The sequence below is a fragment of the Anas acuta genome, chromosome 4 (assembly GCF_963932015.1).
Source record: "Anas acuta chromosome 4, bAnaAcu1.1, whole genome shotgun sequence".
In the NCBI taxonomy this organism is placed as follows: Eukaryota; Metazoa; Chordata; class Aves; order Anseriformes; family Anatidae; genus Anas; species Anas acuta.
In genome coordinates this window covers 2758171-2783882 of record NC_088982.1, presented here as the reverse complement: position 1 = coordinate 2783882, position 25712 = coordinate 2758171, and the positions used below count along the sequence as shown (strand labels likewise).

Here is a 25712-nt window from a genome sequence, read left to right as displayed (position 1 = left end):
TAGCTGCAGCAGGACTCAAACAGAGGTGATAACCACGGGGATTTTGCCGAGCTGTCCTCGTGGATCTCCAGCATGTATTTCTTTGTCAAACCCATTCACAAAAGTGCTGGTTTCAGAGGGTCTGGTGCTCTCTGGGCAGAGACACGCAGGCTTTCACTGCCTTGGGCTTGTCGTTACATCTCGAGCTGATCTCCCCTGCCTTTGCTCAATATCATTATCAAAATTTTCTGAACCCCAGCTGGGGCAGCTGTAGGGGTTTGTCAGAGTTGTCTTTGCTCCCCAGATCACTTTTGCATGTGTTTCTGTACATATTTCCTCTGCATGCAGAGTGGAATAAAGAGCTGACTTGAGACCTACTCGTTTTATGCCTGAATTACTCCAATTTTCTCTGCCCGAGGCTCCTCATTCTTTCTGACTGCGTTGCTACTAGTCTGCTGGGAATCTCTCATTGCCTGTGAAAGTTTCTTTTGTCCTCCTAAATTGATACTTTTCTCAAAGAACTCTGATTTTTGCCTCTTAAATTTTACACAGTTTGGTTGGACACTTCCTTTGGTTTCAAATTGGCTCCTATTTTTTTTTTGGTAAGCATTTTTTTTTTACAGATGCTAAATGCATTGATTCCTGTCTGATTACAATAATACACAACAAAACACGGAGTATTTTCAGCATGATTTAGCAGCGCATCTACAAGGATCTTGACTGGCTTAACTAAATGGTGCTCACTCGTGCACGGAAAAGGCCTTGCTGTCTTTGGCTGCACGCTATTTTGTTTAATCTGAGCACAATCTCATCTTGGAGAGTTGAAAGGCAAGAGTTTAAGAAGAGATCAATATAGCTTGGGACAGTAACTGCTGGAAAGATCATGCAAGCCACCTCATTATTTTTTTTTTTGTGCAAAATGTTTTGTTTCAATGAATCTATCCTGTCACATTTAAATGGTTTTGGATGTAAGCTTTTCGAATAGTTTCTGGGAACAAACACATTCTTTCAAGCGGAACTATAGCTAAAAATTAAATAATAATAATAATAATAATAATAATAATAATAATAATAATAATAATAATATCAGACAGATAACCATAGACCAAAATAAAACATTCAATTCCAGGTTAAGTGTTGATTTTTAAGATAAAAAAAAACATTTTTCTTGATCCCTAATTTACAGGAAGTTTTGCTTTGGACCATCCAGAATCATATTCTTTCCTCTCCTCTTTTTCCTCCAGAAGAACCATCAAACAAAAAAACCTCCACTATCCATATGACTTCATTTAAAAGAACCAAACACGTTTTGAAGGCTCTCCTACAGTCTATTTTTAAGCAGCGCTAGACATGCCACCAGAACAAGGATGTTCAGTGGAATTAAATAAGATTATGAATTTTGAAGGCAGTTTAAGAACCCGTAATGCGGAAAATGAGTAAAACCATGTCACTATGACCTTATGCATATGTATATATACACGACAGCAGAACAACCAGACTCTTGCTATATGCTGAATGTGAAGTGGGCTGCCTTGGGACCTTCACATCCAGATGAGACCTTCTGAATTAGCAGCTGGTTAGTTTTAATCCAGACAGTGCAGTCAAAAGGGCACTGCTAGCTCCGTGGCAGGGAAGGAGGTGTGGAGTCCAGGGAGGAAACCAGACCCTGAAGCAAATTCGTGTCCCTATGGCTGGTCAGATCCAGCGACCAGCTGCTGTTAAAATAATTGTGATAGAGCTAATGCTGGCCTATGGTGTTTTCTGGAAAGAGAAAGTTTGTTTTTGATAAATGGTCCTGATATGGGCAGTCAAAGTATGCCCTAGAGACGTGGTATGGGGGGGGGGGAACCTATTGTAGGGACCTGGAAGCAGAAGCATCAGGAGAAATTCCAACCAAGCTGGGGAAGGGTGATGAGTAGCAAAATACACCAGGGTGACCAGGCACTGACATGGGAAAGAGGTTTAGCACACATTCATGTAAGGCCACAGATGAAGAAAGACGGTGAGGGTGTGCTCACACATTGTCCTGCCTCGTTGTGTTCCTGGGATCTCTGGTTGTAGGATGTAAGGCTACAGGACATCACAGGGACACCGCCCAGGTTTTCCTGGGCAATGATATCCCTTCTTGACAAAACATTGCAAGACACATCCTAAATACTGGCATATAACTAGGCAGTTCAGTGAGGTTGGGTTTTGTGCTGGTTCTGGACAGGACTATGGGACTGTGGAGTTGCACTCCTTGAGCAGAAGGGGCTAGGCTCTGAATGTGAAGCAGGAGAACAACTGGACACCTTGCTGTTCCCAACCTCTTGGCCCCCTGGGACACTCCCAGTGGGCTTGAGCCAGTTGTCCTGCTCATTTGGAAACTTGCTGTGAATCTCCAGTTTAAACTGGACACCCTGTTGAAGAAAAACAAGGTCAAAAACAAAGGGGGCTGCAGGAAGACAAGCCCTATCATCACATGAACATAAACCCAAATGCCCAAAGAAAATACACAGAAATAAAGAAACCAGTCTGTATTTTTTTTAAAAAAGATACATCACTATTAGTGTATTTTTTCAAGCTTGCTGGACATCATACTGAAGCACTGTAAAGCTGTCAGAGAAATTATATACTTTTTTCTGTTGTCAACCAAAGCGTGCTTTTATAGAGTCAATTAGCCACAAATTATGAACACACATCACTTGTCTGAGAATGAATTAGAGTACACCCCTGTGAACACATCCATCCTTTGCTCACTGGCCATCTCCCTGATGAGGACGCCATCCGACTGTCCTATCCAACCACAGGGGGAACGTGGTGTTCAGTCGTGCTGCATCCCACGAGTGTGCCTCTTTCACGTGCCGCAGTGCTACAGTGTGAGGGGAAGGAGGGTCATTGGTATCACGGCTCTGACGTGCAAACCTGGACACGAGCTCGGTGTGTAGAACGCAATCACATCGGTGGGAAGAGGTCCTAGAAGCTGGGATGTCACGAGTGCCTGGATCTACGATGGAGCCTGCAGCTGCTGTTGTAGCTGATAAGGGAAGTGCGGCCAGCATCATCTTTACAGAGTACATCCTGTGCTCTCCACTGACCTTAGAGCCCTTTTCAAAGGTGGAGAGCCATAGTCTTATCAAGTTTTTTTTTTTTGTTGTTGTTTTGTTTGTTTTGGTTGGTTGGGGGAGGAGTTGCTTTTCCTTTTTTTTTTTTTTAATATATATATATATATATATATTATTATTTTTTTTAACAGATGGGAAAACCGAGGCACAGAGAGGTGGTGTGACTTGCCCACAGTTGGTGGTAGACCTTGGATCCCCCCTGGTCTCAGCTCCCACCTGGGGCATGGTGAGAAGGGAAGGGGAAGGGTGCCCGCTCGTTCCCCCTCAGGGCAAGGAGAGCAGCATCTCCTCCTGGGGTGAGGGAAGGGGGCTGCTCTCTGCAATGACATCTGACAGGGGGCAACGGCACGCGTGGTTTCTTCCAGCCCTGAGGGGCAGGAGAAGCAAGGAACCTGAAATGGAGGGGCAGGAGTTCATCGGTCAGGCACTGAGCTAGAGGACACGGCTCTACAGGATGCATTCGTGCCTCTCTGTGGCTTTCAGGGCCTCGTGCATGCTGGCGGCGGAGAGCCTCCTGTTGATGTTCCTGTACCTACACCTCAGGAGGTTCCAGAAAGTAGTCCTCAAGTCTCGGTTAAAGAAAGCATAAATCAAGGGGTTGATGAGGGAGTTGGTGTACCCCAGCCAGAGCAGAGTCCTCTCCAGCCGCAGCGGCATGCAGCTGCAGTGGATGCCGCAGATAAAAGGCCGAGCCGTCGACATCAGGAAGAACGGGAGCCAGCAAAATGTGAAGGCCCCAACGATGATCCCGAGGGTCCTGGCCGCTTTCTGCTCCCGTTTGAAGATGGAAATGTTCTTTCGGTCTTGCCGCAGCAGTTTGGAGAGGGTGGCACACTCCTCCACCGCCTTGGTGCGCTTGGAGCTGTGGTGGCCCCGGCTGGAGGCCTCCAGGCAGTAGACGCCCTCCTCTTCGTAGTGCTTGGGGAAATTCATGAAGCGGTGCTTCTCGGCGCTCACCTTGGCGGCCTTGTAGATCCGGCTGTACATGACGAGCATGACGGCCATGGGGATGTAGAAGGCAACCCCCGTGGAGTAGACCGTGTACCCGAAGTCCTGGCTGATGAGGCAGACCCTCTCCACCGTGACGTTCTTGGCCCAGCCGAAGAGAGGAGGGAGGGTGATGGAGGCGGACAGGAGCCAAACGATGAAGACCATCTTGGCCATCAGCTTCCCGTTTTGTCTCACAGGGTACGTCAGCGGCCGGGTGATCCCCAGATACCTGGAAAAAGAAGAGTGGCAAAGCTTAGGGGAAGAGTTGCAGAGCTTAGGAGGGTTGCAAGACATGATCGCACTTGGTTAGCACTGGAAGATCTTCATTCCTCATCAGCTTTCCCTACTCCATCACAGGAGAATGTCAGCCTGGAGAGGGAATAAGAAGTGAATTCCCCAAATGAAATTCACAAGAAGTAAATTCCGAACTTCACACCCTCCAGCTCTCTAACCTAAAAATCCCATTTCATTTTTTCTCCTCTGCTTTCTTGCAGCCACCTCATTCATGACACAAGATGCCATTGAATTGCTGAGGTCAGTCTGGGCTCCACAAAGCTTCCTTGGGATTAAAAAATCTTAAGAAATGCTTAATTTTCTACCAGAACTATTTTATACAGAGAACTCACAACAAATTCCAGTGATGGCACGTAGCTCACTCCAACTTATTGCCCACCCAGGGAAACCCCCAGGAAGGAGGTGGGTGATCTGCAGCCTAATGCTTGCACACCACAGTCAGTACAACACATCATCCCTCTCTCCATCCAGCCTCCAATATTAGGGCAAACCCAAATGTTCCCGCAACGTCTGCTGGAAAAGATCTTTGGAAACTAAGATTGGAGCAAAAGACTCTTGCAAACGTCTGGAGCAGGCTGCTCTCACAGATGGCTGATTGCTCCTGAAGAGGTGGTGTCCCTGGGGATTAAAATGGATGGGGGTCCCAGTGGGACATGCCAAAAGCACGTGGTGACCCCTGGATTCATAAATTTTGAAGCCCGGAGTTATTAATCTTGTTAGTCTGATTGAAAGGGGATGGAGACAACATCAACCATCAGCTCCTGGTTAGACTACAGCACGTGATTTTGAAACATCCCCAGGCTTGGGAGGATTTGTATGATTTAGACATCGTGTCAGCTGTTAGTTGATAAGTTGCAGTTGTACACTAATAAATCAGCAGGGATTTGGCCACTGCCAGCCCGTGCTCCCACTGGAAAACCTCCTATTCCATCTCAACGAGTGCAGCAAAACCCTCCAGCTGTTGCGTGGTTTTGGGTTACAGCCTCTTTGCCTCAAACCCTGGCCGCTGTCAGGAATTTGTAGGCACTTTTAGGCAGGATCAAGTCACCTCTTAATTGCCTGGGATAAACTGGGTCAGGCCGGAGGGGAAGTGAGAACAGCAGCTGTATGGACAGTTTTTTGCTAAAAGCATTTCTGGGGAAGAACGGACTTTTCTGCCAAAAGGAAAATTTCTGCAGAAAATTGTACCCCTGATGTATCATTATTATTATTATTATTATTATTATTATTATTATTATTATTATTATTATTATTATTATTATTATTATTATTATTATTATTATTATTATTATTATTATTATTATTTTCCCCAACACTCAAACCATCTCATTGTAGGTGTTAGTAGATTTTTCTTCCCTTATTTTTTTCCCTTCTCCAAATCCTCCCCCCAGAGTGGAAAAAGACAGAAATAAAAAATTATCCAAGTCTCTCTTCCCTCCCCAGTGCCAAATAAATTCAAAGCCCAAACTATTCTCACCTGAATCCCAAATAAAATGAATTTTACTTCATTCGAAGAATTATTCTTTTTCTATTTTTGTCTGTGTTTTCTTCAGCTGGTCTAAGTCACAAAACAAACAAACAAAAAATACAAACCAAGCACAACTCTACACACCCCCCACTGTTGTTTAAACACCCAGGAGTGGCACAGGCTGCAGGATGATGTTCGGGGGTGTGAAGGCAACGCAGCCTCTCAAGAAAATGCTTTTAACCCCATAACCCTATCGAAAACCTGTCTGCATTAGGAAGGATGAGACCTGGTGGGACGAAGATGGGCAACGGGGATGGTTTTAGTGCTGTACTTCCAAAAAACACCACCTCCTCCTTCCTGCCTGGTCTGAGCTCAGTGAGAATGGGGCTGAAGGATTGGGGTGGAAAGATGCTGCCCCAAATCCCTCCTGCTGCAGGCTCGGTGCCCTTTGAGCTGGGAGAGAACCATACCCTGCTGCTGCATCTCCAAATTCAACACCCAAAAATCACAGATCCAGGCCAAGAACTTTGCACGTTAATATATGCTGCACCGTGTGATGCCCTTCGTTATGCCATCACCGAGGTTTCTTTAGAAGCCGATCCACCCGGGATTTGCTGAAACTTCAAGGAATTTACAAGCAAGCCCAGCAAAATGCACAGCGATGAGATTTAAAAGGCAGGACAAGCTGACACAATTCATCTGTGTGTGCCCTGTGCCACCACTGCTGGAGGACACGGGGCCGTTTTGGGGTCTCTGCCTATGGTTGTGATGAGAGACCAGCATCCACAGGAGGTGCGTTTGCACAGGCAGGCACTGGGATGCAAATCGAATTCCCTCGCTCTGATTCATTTGTGTGTGTGTGTGTGTTGCTGTTAATCAGGTTTAGCAGTAATCAGGTAACAAAAGCCAGTTCCTGGAACAGCGATTTGCTGGCAATTTGTGGGACTTTGTGGGACCGTGCCACGCTGAGTTGATGGTGACCACTTTTTTGCTGTTCCACCAAAAATAAAACAACAAAAAGGGGATGTTTCACATCCCTGCTTCACTGGTGCAGCCCGAGCCCTGCCTCAGCCCCCTGGACCAGCCAATTCAAGACATTTATTCCAGGCAGAACAACATCCACTCAATCCTTACACCAGGGATTAAACAACAAAGGGAAGCAAAACCTCTCCAAGGTGCCATACCCATGCAGGTCAGTTGAGCCCAAATGAACTCAGAGCTGAGGTTTCCTGCACCCCATTTTGCCATTTTTTGGCCAAGTTTAAGCTCTGTATCTGCTTCCAGGCTTCATCCTGCTGAAGGAGAAGGGACTTCCAGGTGGAGGACGGTGGGCAGATGGGGGCCAAGTGCCCGTGCCCAAGGCCAGGGGTGGTGGGAGCACCCACGGGAGCTTCCCAGCCAGGTGGAGATGCAGCACAGGGACCCACCTGGCCTGGGACACACTCAGATGAAGGACACAGGAGAGGCAAACCAGAAAAGTGCAGTTTTTTTTTTTTTCTCCCCGACTCTTTCAGGAGGCATCCCTTCTACTGGGGACAACATCGTTTTGGAGCCTGCTGTCTGATTTTGGGTAGGAAACACTCACCAGGGTGAAGGGAGAGCTCCAGTCTCTGCCTGGGAAAGGGACAGAGACTTTTTCTTCCACCAAGAAAATTTTAAACACTCTGAGGGGCTTCTTTTATCAGTGGCTTGGCGTTTTTACAGAGCTTCATCAAAAGCTGAACATCCGAACGTTTTTTTTTTTGTTTCATTTTTCCTTTTTTTTTTTTTTTGGCAATAAAGAATCTATAACTTTGGCAGGCTTTTATATAAGAAAAATGTAAGAGAAAGATGGACGTTTCCAGCATTTTATTTTATTTTTTTTTCTGATTTAAAAGAAAATCAATCAAACTCCCCTTCAGACAAGACTCGCTCTACCAGCTTCAATCAAGAGGCTTTTAGAAAGCGCTCTGCATTAATAATCAATAGTAGCAGCCCACGTTTTAATAGCGCCTGTCATCTTGGGCAAACCGAGCATCTTTTATACCTGAGCTAACCAAAGTGTGAGGACACTTCGGCCATCGATAAAATTTATGACCTCCTCTCTGGCAGGAGCAGGCAGCTGCCTGATGGTGCGGACCACATCGCCATCAGGACAGGGCTGGAGGAAGCATTGATGCTATTAGACGATCTTTAAGGTCGTTAAATGATCTTGGAGGTCCCTTCCAACCCAAACCATCTGTGACTCGATGATTCTGTGCATCCCAGGATATGCCGAGGGAAGGAAATACTGGTGCTGTCCCTCTTTTTTTCTTGCAGGGCAGGAGAAATTGGGAACTGGTGGAAATTTCAGTGAGCCCCCCACTGAACAGCCATTTCATCTCTTTTGGAGCAAGTGTTGGAGGTTCTATGTGAGCTCTGCAACCCTTTTGTTTTAGCTCTGCTTTGCATCAGCACAGAAGCTGAAATGTCTGCTTCTGGAGAGGTTTCCACCAGGAGATAAGCCCCAGATCCTGCCCATCCCAAGGCCAGGAGGAGCAATGATGATTTTGGGGGTGCTCAGGGCAATCCCTGCAGCCCGCAGCTTGTTCCTGGGGATCCTTGGGGCAGAAAGCAGTGGGACGGTGCCCCGGCCACCTGCTCCTCCTCAAGGGCATCAGAGGACATCCCAAATATTCCCCTTCCCTCCTTGAGCATGGGATGGACTGAGCCCATCCAGCTGTCCAAGCCTGAGGTGGGCACAGCCATGGGGACATCCACCCCATGCCGCCACCCCGCTGGCCCTCTCTTGGCTGAAATCACAGCCTTTTACTCTTTTTCTCTTGTCCCCAGCTCAAAAAGCATCTCTGAATATCCCTCTCACGCTGATCAACCTTAACATTTTTGGCAGGGGGATGAAGGTCTAGGAGCAAATGCCTCCCGACACGGCACGGTCCCTGCGTGGATGCACACAAGGAGCGAGCCCGTGCCAGGAGAGCCGGGCTCTGCAGCAGCCTCCTGCCCTCCCGGCTCCTTCCTCCATCACCCCGCTGAGAGGTCTGAAACACAGAAGCATCAAGATTTGTCTAAAAGCACCAAAACAGGGTGCTGGCAGGATTTTTGGGATGCTGCAGGATGCTGCCCCGCTCCGGGGCTCATCAGAGCCCCCCGAAGCTTGTCTGGGTGTGCTGCGCAGGGGTGAGCCCCCAAAAAGTTGGGTGCCCACAAGCACCTCCGTCATTTCCCGGTGGAAGGAGGCCGTGCCGCGGGCTGCAGGGATGGGTGGTAATGGTTGTCCTAAAGGGTCTGTCCTGGGTGGCGTGTTTGGGACGGGGGTCTCTGAAGGAGGGATTGGGGAAAGGAAAGGAAAGGAAAGGAAAGGAAAGGAAAGGAAAGGAAAGGAAAGGAAAGGAAAGGAAAGGAAAGGAAAGGAAAGGAAAGGAAAGGAAAGGAAAGGAAAGGAAAGGAAAGGAAAGGAAAGGAAAGGAAAGGAAAGGAAAGGAAAGGAAAGGAAAGGAAAGGAAAATTTGGAAAAAGGAAAATTTGGAAAGCAAAGCCAATCTGATTCATACGTAGCTGCTGCTTTGCTCCTCACTCATCCAGAGGAGACGTTCATGTATCCCACTCCTGCATTTGCTCTCTTTCCTCTCACCAAGGCAGACTTTTCTCCTGGCTACACCAGCTTTTTAGGAACAGGCTGTTTATGTTACCACGGCAGGTCCAGCAGCAGAGCAGGACCTCTCCGTGTGGTCAGTTGGGGATTTTGCTCAGCAAACCTGCTGCGGGAGCAGGGGAGAGGGCTTGGGAGCATGAGACGCTGCTCGCTGCTGCAGCAGCAGGGTTTTCCCTGGCCTTTCTGCTTTGTCAGCCGGTGCCACACTGGGATGGCGAGCTACCAGGGTGGTGGCACGGCCACCGTGGCCAGGACACGGGCACGGGTGGCCACAAACACCAGCTCACGGCTGGAGGCATGCAGGCTCCATCCCTCCCCGAGCTGTTATCACCAACCAGCCCGGCTCGTGGTGCCAGCACAAACCAAACCAACCCCCCCAAAAAAAGCCAGCGAGCACGTCAGATCTGGATCCGTCCCACCAGCTCGTCAGCACAATGTCCCTAATGACGCAGCTGCTATAATTAGCCCCACGGGGGTGCTGGCTTGCCCAAGTCTTGCCAGTTTGCCAGACGGGCTCGGCCTTTCCCTCTCCACTCCAGGTGTGGGAGCTGAAGCCAACGACACCCCACAAACGCACACATTGGGCTACACCAGGGGGTTCTGGATTTGGGGTATCAGGGGGTTCTGGATTTGGGGTGGGCTGGGGGAGCTGCTGGCACCCTTGGCCAAGGCACGAGGCTGGGGAGCAGCAGAACATCCCACAGGACTGGGCTCCTGATGCTCCATCCCTGGATTTTCACAGTGCATGCACTTTTTAAAAAATTTGTTGAATGCTTTTATGGGCCAGCCTCCTTCCACCGAGCTGTGGATGGGCAAAGTCTCTCCTCTAGGCTCTGCTCCACCAGCCAGGGACGAACACAAAGCAGCCGCACGGAGGGGGAGGACTAAGCAAGGACTTAGAGAAGTTACCCAAGAAAGCACCTTAAGCTCAGCTCCTCCAAAGGACCCCTAATCCGCACAGAAAACCCTCACCCACCTCCCACCCCCAGAAAACACACGCAGCATCACCGACCCAAGACGAACAACATCCTGGTGGCCCCCGACCAAATATTAAAGCCTGCGTGGGGTCCGCCTCCCCCCTTACCTGTCCACGCTGATGATGCACAAGGTCATGATGGAGGCGGTGCAGCACATCACGTCCATGGCGATGAAGACGTTGCAGAACACCTTCCCGAAGAGCCACTCTCCCCCCAGCAGGTCGGTGATGGTCACGAAAGGCATGACAGCGAAGGCCACCGACAGGTCGGCGGCCGCCAGGGACACCACCAGGTAGTTGGAGGGCTGCCGGAGCTTCTTGACGATGCAGACGGAGATGATGACCAGCCCGTTGCCCGCGATGGTGGTGAGGATGATGATGGAGAGCACGGCTCCGATGACGATCTTCTCGGTGTCCCCATAGAGCAGGATCTCCTCGCCGCAGTCCGTGGCGTTGGTGAGGTTGGAGGAGGGCAGCTCTGGCTCGGCTGAGGAGGGTTCCTCAGGCATGAAGGGATTCGGGAGAGCTTTCCGAGCCGGGTGCTGCTGCTCTGCGTTCCCCACGAAGAGAAGGTGCTGCTCCAGAAACCTCCTGGGGCCAGCCCTCAGCAGCATGCTCCGAGCTCCCCACGGCGGGCAGCGGCTTCCTCCCAGCAGTGACACCTCCAGCGACAAACCAGAACATTTGATCGCAAACGGGCTACGAAAATAAAATCCCCCCCACCTCCTTCCTCCCTTCCCCAGCCCTCTCTCTTTTCCCCCAGAGCTGCGGCTTCCCAAATCTGCGCCAAGGCGCGCGGTTTTGCGGGAGGCTGCTGGGGGAGAGCTCGCCCCCCACTTTTCAAGCAGCACAAGCTGCCCGCTCCATCTGCAATGGCTGCCTAATTGCCTGATTTTCCAGCAGGACAGACCCCAGCGGATAATTGTCATTGCCTGTCTTTCCTTGCTGCCGAGCCGTGATGCTGCTCAAGGCGTAAATCCGTGCAAACGCCCTGCACCTCCAGCCACGTTCCCCTCCGTGTGAGCACAGGAGAGGGGGTGACAACGCAGCCGGGGCTGCAAAACCCGTGCCCACACATCTCTTGAGGGTGTCAGCACACAGATTTTAGCCCCACAACCACAAACCCGTGCATTGGGGTGTCACGGCCACGCACCGTGCCGTACACACGGGTAGCATCACTGCCCTGGGTACCACGCAGGTCAGGGTTTCCCGGAGCCTTGGGCATCCCCCCCCAAGCACACGGGAGCCCCCACGAGCACAGCCACGCTCCCACCCCAGTCCTCACCCCTTGTGGGTATTTCCCAGCCATCGGTGGGGAAACTTTGGGGTAGGGCTCGCCCGGTGCAGGGCTCCGAGCATCCCGCACAACCCGCATCTCGTTGTTTCAGAGCCCCTTTTCCCCTCGAATCGGGCTTAAATAAACCTAAATCACATCGCAGCCCCCTCCTACCCTTCAGATTCTCCCCTCCCGGGGCGATGGGGGTCCCGTTACCTGTGCCGAGGGGGTGAGACATCCTCCAAGCGAGCCCCTGCGAGCTCCGGGCAGGCGAAAAAGCGAAGAGCCACCCCCGGAGCATCCTCCTTCCCTCCCCGGTCCCTCCCACCGCCCCTCCCAGGCAGGGACCCCGATGCTCCAGGCTCTGCCCGAGCCCCAGGGGGACAGCAAGGACCACAGAAGGGTTTGGGGATGAGAGCAAAAGCCGGGTCCTTGCACCCTACAGGAGCTTGGAGACCCGGAGCGCAGGGCTGGAATTTGGGCAGCTGCCCCTGGATGCGATCCTGCAGCCTGTGAGAGTGAAATCAGGCTCTGGGGGCGTGCAGGATTTGGAGCAGCCTTCCCTGCTTTTTTTTTTTTTTTCCAGGATTATTTTGCAGGAGGGGGGTTCTTTCCCCGCTCCATGCCTTTGTTCCTGCTGGTAGGAGGTCCTGTGTTCCCTTGGCTGGGGGATGAGCCTTTTTCCTTACCCCAGTGAAATGGAAGCAGAGAGGAAAACCAAAGCAGGCAGGAGCACACCGATCACTCCCCCTTGCTAAATGCTTCGTGGATGCTTTGGTGCCGGGATTCCTCCGGTTTTTAAACCGGAGCAAAAGCAGGGGAGAGAAGTCTCCTTTTTTTTTGGGGGGGGGGATGACAACTTGGGTCCCATCCTGCACCCCTCGGGAGAGGAGCACTCGAGCTGCTGGCACATTTGGGACGTGTTTCCCGGGGCCCTGCTGTGTGCTGAGCACTGGGGGAACACGAGGGTGGATTTCCCTCTTAGGGGACAGGACGGGATGTGCCTGATGCCCAGACAACCTCCCGTCCCCATCCTGACACCTGCTGGAAAAACTCACCCTGCGTTTCCAGAGAGAACCCTGCCGCGGGATGGAAAGGTTTGGCTGTGTCAAAAACCCACAAAAATTCACCCCAAAATAATCCCATCCAACTGGGAGGGGTTTTTCCAGCTTCCCTGGAAGTGCTTTTCAAGCCTTGTGGCCTCTCTGCTCTGTTTCACCCCCTATAAGCTGCCTGCAACAGCTTCAGGGAGCAGGGTTAACCCCCCTCTGTCCCCTCCCAACCCCATTTTTGTAGGACACAACCTACATTTTATGCCTTCCAACATCCCTGCAGATCGGGAGACTCCTAAAGAAGGGTTTTTACCCCTTTTCCAGGTGGGATGAGCAGCTCTGATAACTCAGCAAAGCCCTGGAAAAGCATGGGATGGGTCAGGGGACTCAGAGTGAGCACCTGGGGGCGTCTTCTTATGGGGTCTGGCGGCTGATTTTGGGGGAAACAGGAGGGAAAAAGCCAATCATGCAAAGGAAGGATTAAAAGTCATAATAATAATAATTAAACCTTCTCGCTGAAAGCCTTAGCGAGATATTTCTTTAACTGCAGGCCGCGATGACCTTGCTAAGACACTTGCTTCTGGGGCACTCTGGGAAGCGCTAATTGCATTTAATGGCAATTAGGGGAGGAAGTGGGCAGGGCACCTTTAGGGCTGCTGCTAGAGAGCGATGGGTGAACCCAGCAGAAAATCAAGCTGGAGATGCCAAGTAGCCACGGTCCAAAGCCCTTCTTGAGGGCAAGGCAAGGGTTTGGAGAAGCAAGTCCTGGTTCAGCCTCTCCGTGCCTCCCGAAAGCAGTGCCCAAATCCTTGCCCAGCTGTCTTCTTCCGTCTTCCACGTAGGAGCGGCTATTTTAGCTATTAATTGTTCCCATTAATTCCTATTAACTCTAATGACAAGGTGATAGGCGCGGTTATTAATATGCAAATGTTGAGAAATCTCATTAACTCCCAGGTCCTCCAGCTCTCCAAGTCTGTAGGATTAGCAACCCAAGGCAGGCATCGCAGGTGTTGACATTTCTCCCTCCGAGCACGCAGAGATGGGTGAAATTAATCTCCTGGTGCCTTCAAGGAGCATCAGCACGGGCTGCTCTTGCCTCCAGACACCCCAGGGAGCATCCAAACCTGCTCAGATTTGGAACCAGAGGGGCTAAACCCACCGTCACGGAGGGGTGGCCAACAACCTGACCACGTGCAGACCATTTTATGCTTTCTGCACAAAATCCTTTTTCCATCGAAGGGAAAGACAAAGCAGATTTGGGAAGCTAATGACCTAATAGTGACTTAAAACGCTCAGAGTTGGGTCTATGATTTTATTTATTTATTTATTTTTCCTGCTGGACCTTTCCCAAAGTATTCAGGAAACAAAAATAATCTGGAAAAAAATGTTTTTGGCTATGCTAAAGGCACCCCATGCATTGTGCTGGGGTGCAGCTGGGAACCTCGCAGGAAAACACCATCCAGAGGAGCTGTGCACATAACTCATCTCAGAAAATCACATTTTTTTGCTGAAGAAGCAGCCACACTCCCTCTGCTGGAGCCTGCACACACAGCCTGAAGCTCTCTGCGCCCTTGGGAGAGCCCCCAGGGATCTGAAAGGCACCTTGGGGAGCTTTAGGGGGCAGAAGGTGCCTATGAGGGGGGCTAAATCCTGGTGGGGCTGATGAAGCAAGCGGAGAGAAAGCGAAAAGCCTGCAATTAAAGAGGAAAAGGTGAGAAATGAGCACCTGGCTGGAGTTCCCAGCACAAACCCTTCAGCCCCACAGCTCTGGCTCGCAGCCCCGGGCACCCGTTTGCCAACTTCTCATTAGCAAGCTGCTCTCGTTAGAGCTCATTTCTGGCTCCAAGTGATGGCCAAGTGGGGGAGATGCACCGTCCCCACCTGCTGCTCTCCCATCTCCAAAGGGTAGAGCCTGATTTTAGGTGTCCGCAGCGAGGTGGGTGCTGATTTCATATTTTGGGGGGCCGAGATAAAGGCACCATACATCCCCCCTCAACAAGAGTGATGAAATTACGCCTCCGTCCTACCCAAATTTGAGCTGGAGAGGAGCAGGTGGTGCAGAAAAAGTATTCCTGGACCAGCTTCTTCCAAACATCGGCAGGATGAGGCCGGGGGGGAGCAGCAGGGAGGCTCCCGGGGATGCTCCCCCCAAGGTGGGTGCCCAAGTGCCCAGGAGAGCCCCCAGGGGTGGGCTGGAGGCGGTGGGAGCCTCGTGTGCTGGAGCAAAAGGGCTGTTTTGACAGCCAAAAAACCTTCCTTGTGTTCTACTGTCTGTCCCCTAGATGGCACCTGCTCGCAGCAGATTAAATTCCTGGTGAAAAACAGCGGGTTTGGGTGCCTGGGAGGGGGAAAAATGCAAACAGCAACAAAACAGGAAAAGCAAACAAGCAAGAAACGCCCCAAACACAAAATAATAATAACAATAATAATAATGCAATCCAGAATTGAGGTCCTGTTGTCTCTTACAGCTGGAACTTGAGCTATCTGACCCCTGCATTGTTTTGATCTGCTTTTCCCTCTGGGTGCATCTCCGGGTGCTCAATTCCCCAGCAAACTCCACTGACAGAAGGAGCTGAGCCCCATCTGGGGGCAGCAATGGGCCTCCCCACAGACCTGGCTCACCCCAGGGAAATATTTTTATCCTTTATAGGGATGGGAAACCCAGAAAGGGAGGAATACACCAACTGTGTTTTCATTTTAAATCAAATCAGGACATCAGGAGGGGAATCGTGCTGACGCGCTCCTTGGGTCAGCGAGCAAAGCCCAGAGGCAGCCACCCTAAAAGCTCCCCCCATCTCCGTGCTCCCATGCCAAGACCTGCTATAGGGAAAAACCAGCGCTGACAGCCCCACAGACTGCATCCGTGGGGCCTGACGCCTCTCTGAGCCCTTTAGCCTTGTTATTTTTGGCCCAAGGGTGTTTAATCCCTGCTGGCAGCATCCTGGTGGGGATGGATGGATGAGGTGGAGGGGACACGTCCCCAGCTGACCCCTTCCTTCCTGGGCTGGGACCTGCACCAAAGGGTGCTGACATGCCGGCAGACTATTATTAGGCTTTGTTTTAGCAGGGCACCTCGCAGGACAGGGCCCTGCCAGGCTGCCCGGCAGCTAAATGTCCCTGCAGTGACAGCCAGAGGTGACAGAGGTGTCCTGCCCACCCCGTGTCCCCTCCCCAGCTTCTCCAGGCTGCTCCTGTGCCCCCTGAAGGGATTTGGGGCTGTCCTGGGCATCACCACTGGAGGAAGACAGCTGGGAGAGAAAAAGGCTTTCCCTTGGGGGCTGCTGAATTAGCAAAATGTCCCGAAACTCTGAGGCATGAAGGTCTGCGAGGCTGGGTGGCAGCTGGCTTCACCTTCCCCATGGAGCCCAACTGTTCATAGTCTGTAGGGTCTGACCTCCCCCCCAAGCCTCTGCTACAACCTCGTGCATGGCAAAGCCTCCCCATTGCCACGCCAGAGCAAGTTTTTGGCTTTGGCAGCCCAGGAGAAGCCTCCTGCAGCAGCACGCTGCCTTTGTGCACGCAGGACCCAGCTCTCCCCACGGTGTCCCACACCCACCCCAAAGCCCCTCAAGGTCATTTCGAGGCCCCCAGACTTGAGGCTGCTCTCATGTTCAAGAGCCCTTTGACTGTGAGAGCACGAGAAGTGGTTCTGGGACCCAGGCAGCAGGGTACTCACACCTCAAGCCTCCTCCAAAGATATTCAGTCCTGAGCTCTCAGCTGAGAGGCTCACATGGAGATGGAGTCCTTGGGAAGAGCTTTCAGCAAGGCAGGGGCTGAGTGGCTCTTGCGTATGCCACGTGCTGCTCTCAGAAAGGCTCCCATGGGTAAAAGCTGAGCCTCTTGGTGAGTACAGGTTGTTTGAAGTCACTTCTTACCCCTCTTTCCCCTCCACTCCCTCCCCAAAAGCTTGTCTACATCTATACATTAATATCTTCCAAGGAATCCAAAGACATGGGGCAGCACCAGCCCAGCCTAGACACACTCAGCATACTGCTAAGGTGCAATTATTTCTCATTCTGCCCCATTAAATCATGAAGCAATCCCATTTCTGGCTACCCAGGCTCCCACCTGTAAGAATTATAGAATATCCCAAGGTGGAAGGGACCCACAAGGGTCATCGAGTCCAACTCCTAAGCCAGCACATCTTGCACACAGTTGAGATGCTCCCATGCCACCAGAGCTGGGAGTTACAGAAGTATCTCAGCTACAGGGTCTCTTAATTTTTTGACCCCCTCCCTTTTTTTTTGGATCCCCAAGCCACCAAATAAACTCATAACCCCGCCCTAGGACGCAAACCCTAGCTGTGCAGGGAGCTAAAGGTTAAATAAAGGACACCGCTTAGGCACAGAGTAGAAATATATAAACAGTACATTTCTTTTTATTTCCTTTTTAAATACAGAGCTTCCTTATGACAATAAAGGAATTCCCTCTCCCTCCTCCTCCTCCCCGAGCAACTCTTATCAAAAGAAATCACCCACTGCAGAACCGACACCAGGCAGGGGCATGCGCTTTGGGAGCGTGTTTAGCGAGTGCAGTATCTATAGGCTGTGCCTCCATAAATAGGAACTGGAGCTTTCCCTTCGCTTTAAATAGTTCCCGAGCAGCCTGGGAGGGAAAGCTCCCGGTCACCGAATGCAGAAATGTTTTACCAGGTCATTGCCACACAGCAGGATAAACCCAGCACCCGCAGGATGTCCGAGCCAAGGGGCTCTGCTCGCGTTTGCCTGTGCAGAAGCAGGGTTTGAGCCAAGCCAGATCCATCCCATGAAGGTTTCTCCTCTTAATTATCCCCCTCAGAGCTCATTCTGCATTTTTGCTCCCTCTACTGAAAGCATAAAGGGAAAATGAGAGTATTTGGGATGCAGCCCCTTTTTTGTGTTGGGTCAAGGGGAAAGGGGTTGATTTACACTGATACAGGAGCACATATTTCACGGTAAGGGAGGGTTTTCAAGGGCTGAATTCTGATAATTCCCATTTTTCGGGGGTAATAGCTGCATAGGAACAAGCTAGAGCTTCACATCAGTGAAAAGGATGGGGGAGAAGCAGAAGAGAGCCACCTCTGAGAACAGCAGAGCACCCTCACTGCATCAGAGCAGCTCTGCCAAATAAATGCCAAGAGGCTGAAACCCCCAAAGGGTCAACAGCATGGCAGGCTTCTCCACTTGATCACTTCTCCAGTGATCCACTTAAACCTACCAGGTCCTTTAGAGATCAGAGCCAGGCACCTGCTGAGGACGGCTGGATCCTGCACACATCCCCACGGCTTCCAGCTGGGGGCACCTAAACCTGAGCACTTAAACCTGGGCACTTAAACCTGGGCTGCTGAGCACACTTTGGCAGCAGAAGTCTAAGAGAAGGGATGTTCCTGCTAACACCTGGGCAGGCAAAGGAAGCTCAGGAGTGATGCGAGCCTATTTGTGCAGGTTGGGGCTCTGCGCTTTGAAATTGATGGTGCTGGTCCCAAATTTGAGAAACTCGGAGCTAGTTGGTGCTATGGATGTATGTGTTAAAAAACAAGTGGCTAACGCTGCTCCTAAGGGAAGGGTACATGGCCTGAGCTCAGCTGTGCCACCCAGATGTCCATCAATCCTTCCAACATCCTTCTGAAAAGGGATCGATTATCGTATGGCAGGACAAGCCCCCTTGTGCTGCCACTGCTCATACAGACCCTTGCAGGAACTGTCCAAGTCCCCCAGTCACGGGAAACTTATCGAAAAGTGATGCCTGGAAAAAGCACGCTGAGACCCTGACTGCTGCTGATAGACCCACCAAAGAGCTCAGCCCTTTGGCAAGCCTCCCGGGCGCTGAAACTGATGCTCCAGCTGCTGAATTTGATATGCTGATTTTCTGCAAAAACCCTGAGCACATAACAAATACATTACTGCCAGAGCTTTCTCTCTTTTTTTTTTTTTTATGCTAGCATAGCTCAAGTAAAAAAAAAAAAAAACGAAAAAAACTTTTTTTTCCCTCCAAACTTTGCCATTTTGTTCACATTCGGTTCTCCCACCTGCAGCTAAGCAAGGGACACTGATGGCCTCTGGAGCAGCAGCAAGAATTGGCCACGTGGATGACCAAGATGCCCCACGCATCCCCCTCTTCCACTCAGGGGACTTCAGCTCTCCAAGCGAGATCTTTGCAGCAGGGATGCAGCTGGGGAGCAGAAGGCAGCACGTCCCCCAGGACACGCTCTTAATATTTAACGCGGCATCAGGATCATGCCAAGCGATCCAAGCTCAGGCAGAGTTTTCTACAAGAAAAAGGAGACGCAGCCAGGGATTGTCTTAGTTTGAAAGGAAAACACACACAGGCTGAAGAGGAAAGTGCTAATTTGTATTTCTAAAGGATGGACTCGGGCAACTCCCTCGTCTGTCTGCTCTTTACAGAATATTGATGGCTCGCTCTTTGCGACCAGATCTGGAGCCACGAGTGTAATGGACGGGGTTTGGTACTTAAACGCCTTAATTAGATATGAAAACAATTAGAGAAGACTATTCTCTGCTAACATCCACAGGCCTCAGCACAGATAGAAAATGGGGCAAGCCCATCCCATAATGTCTATTTAAGTTGTTTTGGAAGCCTGACAGATGAAAAGAGGACAGCCCAACTGGAACGCTGTGCCATCAAGTAATCATCTAATGAGATGCAGAAGACAGTGCAACTGTAGGACAATTATGAATCCTTCATAATTGCCTATTATAGCAAAGCGAGCCCCAAGAGAGCGGCTGCTGCCACGCTGCTGCTCAGACACAGGCTCGAGCTCTCCGGATAAAAATACCCACTCAGCATTTTGGCAGCGTTTTCACAGCGGGGACACCAGAGGCAACCTTCAGAGAAGGGCTAGGGAGGATGAGAGTGAAGTCAAATTATTAGAAATTAGAGAGGAAGGGGCTTGCACTGAAGCTTTGGGGGAATGGATGCAAGCGATGACTTTCGTCCAGTCCCAGTTTTGCCCGTTAACCTTTGAGGCAGGCAGAAACACAAAGGACAGATACAAAACAGTGAAAAAGAAAAAAGCTTGGTCAAGGAATAACACGAACATGTGTCAACAGGTAAAAGATTCATGTTAGTGGGACACAGACTGGAAAACAGCAGGAACTTTTTGTGACATGGCACGTGCTTCAGGTCCCTTTTATGTTGCTGAGAACCCCCTCCCCCCAAAGTGTTCTCCGGGTATATCCAACGTCATGTTTCCTTCTGTTTTTCCTCCAAAAGCGCCCAGAAAACACGGTCCAGCAGCATCTTCTAAAGCAGAGAAATACAATATGCAAAATTTTACAAAGATTCAGTCTTTTGGTACAGCTGGGAACGAGGGGGGCCTTTCAGGAAGAATTGTTTGATCTACAGCATACAGGTATGTGACCATCTACCAATTATTTTTCAGGGCATCCCAGTTCAAGCAGGCCATCAGGAAGCGTATGTCACATCCCACAGTCGTTGGATTCCTCTTCAAACATTTCTCCAGACAGCAGCTCTGAAGCAAACCAGTTGAATTTTACCCCATCCCTATCCTTTTGCAGTGATGCACTGACACACATCATCCAACTCGAGTTTGACATTTATTAATAGCTTCAAATGTCGATGCCAGAGAATCTGGGAGGCTGTTGCTAGTGAAGTTGTCAGATCTGCTTTCTAAGCAATCCAGAAAGCCCTGCATCGCCTGTTCAGCAGTCCAGGTTTCACCAACTTCTCTTAATTTACATGAAGAAACATCTATTTCCATACATTAGCGTGTCAACATCGTTGAAGGCAACAAAATAAGTCTCAGACCAACAGAACTATTCAGGTATAAATCCAATTTTAATTGTCAAGCTAATTTCTAGCTCCTACATTCAGTGCAAGGATCAAAACCTACAGGTTTGAGAGCAGAAATTTATTCTATTCCCCGTTTGTGATCATTTTGGCAACTGTCAAAAGGTTAACTTCCCAAACCCACCCAATTTCAGAAGTGCTCCACCACCTCGTGGCTCCAGGTGAACGGCGTGGACTGTCAAAAAGCTATCGACATCCTTCAAACCCACTTCTTTGGCAACAGTTATACATAGCGTTGTGCGTATATAAAGAGCTTATAATAAAACTTTGTACATTCTAATTGTCTTAACCTTCACAGAAGTATTAAAGTGCTCAATCAACTCTGAACCACCTCTCCTTCCCTAGTTAGCCCACCTCCTGGAAGCGCCTGCACTTTTGTCAGCAAAACCAGAAGCAAACAAGAGAAAAAGGTACAAAAAAAAAAAAATCCTCCGTGGGATCATCACGACCCCGTAACAGCCAAGAGGCCTTGAGTCTCAGAACCCCTCCTACCCATTTATCTGGACACAGGTCCGAAATAAGCAAGCAGTTTAAGCCAGCACAGCTTCACTTCGGGAGTCGTGCTGCTTCCCCATCATTTGGTTCTTTGGCCCATGACTTCTGCAGAAAGAAAACTCAGCAAAACAGATTCTTATTGACGCCACTAAGAAAAGACAAAGACTGAAGTCGTACTGGTAAAGCAACAGCAACGAACAAAACACCCACCCCAAGAATGGTGATTGCTCTCGAACACCCCCCGGTTAGCTAGGCTTTGAGTGATCTCATTTAACAACATTTGACAATCTGAAATTGACGTTTTCAAGTGTTTTTTGATGTTTTCAAGTGGTTTTAAATAAGGGACATTTTTTGGTCCTTGTGAGTTGGGGGACAGGGGGCTCATCTGAGAACTATTTCTGACAACTACTACTTTCTCTGACAAGACCCACGTGCAGTTCATCCCAACGTGCTCCGTTCTGGAGGGAATTTCACCCTCTGCTCTTCCTCAAAGAGGACCAGAGCTACTCTCCACCAGGCACATCCTCTTTCCTGCAGCTACAGCACCCACAATGTGGGTCGAGCCACTCCAAGGGGTAACTTTTCCCAACCAAGAGCTGAGACACCATAAATGCACCCTCTGGACACCTGCATTTAAGAGCTTAACCATAAGATGATGCTTCTCATTCTAGTTTTGGTCAATCTGACATCCATGGGAAAAGCACATTACTTAATTAATGATTGTAGAGGCCTGATGATGCTTAAATAATCACTGTCTTACGACATACTGAACTGTTTGCTGTCACCTACTCTTTTTCTGTTGACTGGAGATCAGACATGCTTTTACCACCTCCGCCTTCGCACTGCCCCAAAATCCTGTTTGCTGCCTGCTCGTCCTGTTTCTACATGCAGACCCTGCTAAGAGCCATTCAGAGCCTTCTCAGCATTCCCACAAGAATTGGCTGGTGTGACCTGAAGGTCGTTCGTGCTGCTGCTTTTCTTGCTAAGAAAGCTGGGGGCTTTCCCCTGGGATAGCTGTAGGACTTACTGGCCATGCCCACAAGGGCACGTTCTCAGGAACGTTTTCTGCTCTCTTCCGTTAAATATTAATACAAGGATGAAAAGTTTCCATAAGAAAGTTGAAACTTTTTCAAGCATGTTTTAAAACTGTAGGCAACTCCATTACGATGCGATACCATCTGATGTTTAGTGCAAACACACCAAACCTTCAGAGGCTCGAGTCTGACTCTGTTTCAGCATACAAACATTTTCCCCAAAGCCTTTCTCCCTCATCACAAAGCTGGCCTTCCTCACACAGAGAGACATCCAATCTGTAGGGAACACGCTGATAAAAACCCTGCACACCATTGACTGAGCAAGCAATTGGTAAGAAATTCCTCTGTGCTAATCTGCAGCATATGCACATTTCATTTTTTGTTCCCCTTCCCTCATTTTTGCTGTTTTGAAAGTTCATTATCTTCAGAGCTCCACATTTTCCTTAACACTTTACACCTGTGATCTGTAACGTGCAGCAATGGGCAAGCACTGAACTAAAGGGCAGCTGGTTTCACAGTACTTCAAATAAGAAAACTGACCATAGTACAAGCAAAATTAAATAAACTGAACTATAAAAGACAGAAGTTAAATTCATCCAGAAATATAATATAATGTCTGGGAGTGGAGGGGGGGAAAATGGAGATTAGCTACAGAACAGAAATAATGAAATGACCAACAAATATCGATTAGGCAAAAGAGGAAAATTTTCATTGCATGCTGTACATTAAAATTAAATGCAAAATTCACACGTCAGAGCATCAAGACAGAATGAAGGTCTCAAGCCATGGAAAGAAGAAAGCAAAGGAACACCTTGAATAAAGCAACACATGAACAAAAACAGTAAATGAGCAGCTTCAGAAGGAAAAAATTAAAAGTGACCATATCTCCAATGAGAAAAAGCAGCACTGAAGCAGAGAACAAGTATATGGTCAAGACATCACGGGTAACACTGATTGCACAAAACACTTTTGATATTTTGAAAGAATCAGGCCTATTTGTATATCTATGCAAAATATATACACAAATCCATATGTATATATGTACACATAGGCACTACTGTACATATGTATATGCAATCATTAACACAACTGCCCTTTGACAAGTTTCAGCATTTGACTCCGGGTACAAGCGAGAACATTGCAGTTGTGCAAAACTACACGTCTGTATTTGATTACCGAGTGGCAACGGCAGAAAGAACCAAAAATAATTCCCAAATAGCTTAGACCCAGATGCAGTTTCACCAACATCACCGTGCGAGCCCAACCTCTGAACGTTTCCAGCTCATCTGTAGGAATGAAATATTCATCCAAAGCTGTGGATTGTATCAGTACGAATTAAATCTGCTTCTAACCCTTCTGCTAGGCAGTCTGAAGAGACAGCCAGACGTCTCTCCTGACAGTGATTTACCATGAGGCCATCCCACCTGGAATACTAATTCGGGAATACTGGGTTCATGGGAAATAAAATTCAAAGGCCAGAACAGGACTGTCACTCTGTAAGAGAAAGGTCAGTTGCTGTCCTTAGAGTGTTTTGGAAAACAGGGACGTGGCGCATAAAAAAGGGATTTCTTCCCCCACCCCTCAGACAAGGGAACACGTAACAGCTCTGAATGCATGCTCCAGCTGTATGGGCATGCTGATCTTTGGGGATTCCAGTTTTGGGATGTGGAAAATAGCATTTCCATAGAGCTTGCTTGCCTCACAGCTCCAAGGAGCGTTAGCCTCTCAAGTCCAAGGCTGTTTTGGTCTGACACTTCAATGCTCAATTGGTCTTTGATATGTGCATTACCAATACCATATTAGAGCAGAAAGAAAGTGGTGAAAGAAAGAACTGCAGATAGATTGTTCTATGCCTCGGCAAAGCCGCCCCATTCTTCCAAAAGAGCCATCCTTGCTGCTCCATGTGTGGCAGACCCCGTTTAATGCTCTGCATCCATAGCATCCAAGTACTTGGCTTCGATGATTCTAGGGAGCAGGTTATACCTAAGGTTGAACAACAGAAAGAGAATTAGTTCTTTTTTTTTTTAAACCATCGTGTAATGTTTTGTGTGTCCCAAGTCTGTTTAATTTTCCTGTTGGTGTGCTCTTGGTTTGTGCTGGGGTGACAGGCAGTAGCTTACTGCTCCCCCAGTTCACTAGTGGATGGTTACTTGGCTAAAAGTCACCATTTATATTTAATTTATCCTTTCTTTAGCACTCTTCCTACAGTTTCCCAACATAAAAACCCACCTGATGCAGCCTTACATCCATTACAACAGTGCAAACACCATTAATTAAGAACTCACAGGAGAAATCCTCCCTAGAATTTATAGGGCTGTCTCAAAGACCACAGTACAAAGCTCATTTGTCTTGCACTTCCCCAGTTCAAGAATCTCAGGTCACTCTTTCCAGCTCTTCTCACAATGCAGCTTTCCTGGCAACTCAGGAGTCTTTTGAAAAGCACTAAATATATCAGCAAGACTTGAGACCAAGGCAAGAGGCTGAGCAGGGCTGTGACATTAATTCCACCAGTTCCATCCCTACCTGGTGTCTGGTTTCCTTTGGGTCATGGAGGTAGTGGTTCCTTTGTTTTCGTGGTGGTTTGTTTGCACGAACAACCTCATGAATTAATGTATTTGGGTGAGAAAGGAAAGCCACTAACAGCATAGTATGAAGTTGCTCTTGTTAAATCCTACTGCACAGCTGTAGTTTGACACCTCTTGCTTTACAAGAAAGCTATTCTTCAGCTGTTAAAATAGGGCACAAAGTGCTAGCAAGCCCATTTAAGAGCTGGGAGGGCATTTTCAACAGCTAGACAGGAGATCCCAAAGAGCACTTACTGAGAAATACCAGTATCCGCTTAGATCGACCTGCCACGAAATAAAATGCTTGAGAGCTGTGGGAGCACAGATAAACATCACAGAGAACTTGGAAAAAAAAGATCCCTCCCTGAGAAACCTTAAGTATGCCCCAGAGCAGGGATTAGAGTGTAACCAAAAACTAGTCAACCCCAAAGCTTTGAATCAAACCCAGAAATTTGGGATAACAAACAAAAAAAAGTAATTTTCTCCCAACTGGCTGTTCCACCGCAATAAGCCAGTATGAAAGGTAACAGATTTTGGTGACTATACCAGTGGAAAAAGATTGGTCCCTCAGCTGATGATGATGCAAATCAGGTATTTAATGCAGTTGGCCATAGAAATATGTCCTTGATACAGGCAAATATGGCTGGTTTTCTGGATGGGACACTGAGCCATGACTCATTCATCTGGGTTTGTTTCTTTACTTTGACCCCTGGCTATTCTCCCGTATCTCCTCTTCCTCCCTCCACTTCTTTAAAAACAATTCACTTTTCCCACTCTGCCTCATCTATTTAGAGTGCCAAATCTTCATGAAAAAGTCATCATTAGCTACAGAGCTATGCATCACCGTGCTGCCTTCTCAGCTGGACCCCAGATTCCAGCTTCATGCTGCCCATGAAGGCAGCAAAATTCGGAAAAGGGAAGCAGAGGACAAATTTTTGTATTATACCAGGTAGCAGTTCCGTGTCCCCATTAGCAGCAGGGCTAATTAAAAAGGCTATTAGGAAAAGCTGCTCTGGAAAGAGAAACAAGTCAGCAGAGA

General features: G+C 49.0%; 2 protein-coding genes across 2 annotated transcripts in view; both read right to left on the bottom strand.

Annotated features, from left to right (window-relative positions):
- Positions 1–3184: 3184 nt before the first annotated feature.
- On the bottom strand, positions 3185–12358 carry LOC137855422 (5-hydroxytryptamine receptor 7-like). Its single transcript, XM_068679541.1, has 3 exons — positions 11935–12358; positions 10551–11104; positions 3185–4302 (listed from the first exon to the last, which is right to left on the bottom strand). Exons 2-3 carry the CDS (start codon positions 11054–11056, stop codon positions 3531–3533), a joined length of 1278 nt encoding a protein of 425 aa, XP_068535642.1. The 5' UTR covers positions 11057–11104; positions 11935–12358; the 3' UTR covers positions 3185–3530.
- Positions 12359–20316: 7958 nt separating this feature from the next.
- SLC4A11 (solute carrier family 4 member 11) overlaps positions 20317–25712 on the bottom strand; it is an 88324-nt gene continuing 82928 nt past the window's right edge. The window contains exon 21 of the mRNA XM_068679540.1: positions 20317–24092. Within this exon, the coding sequence (XP_068535641.1) occupies positions 24029–24092 (64 nt within the window). The 3' untranslated portion in view covers positions 20317–24028. The remainder of the gene's footprint in view (positions 24093–25712) is intronic.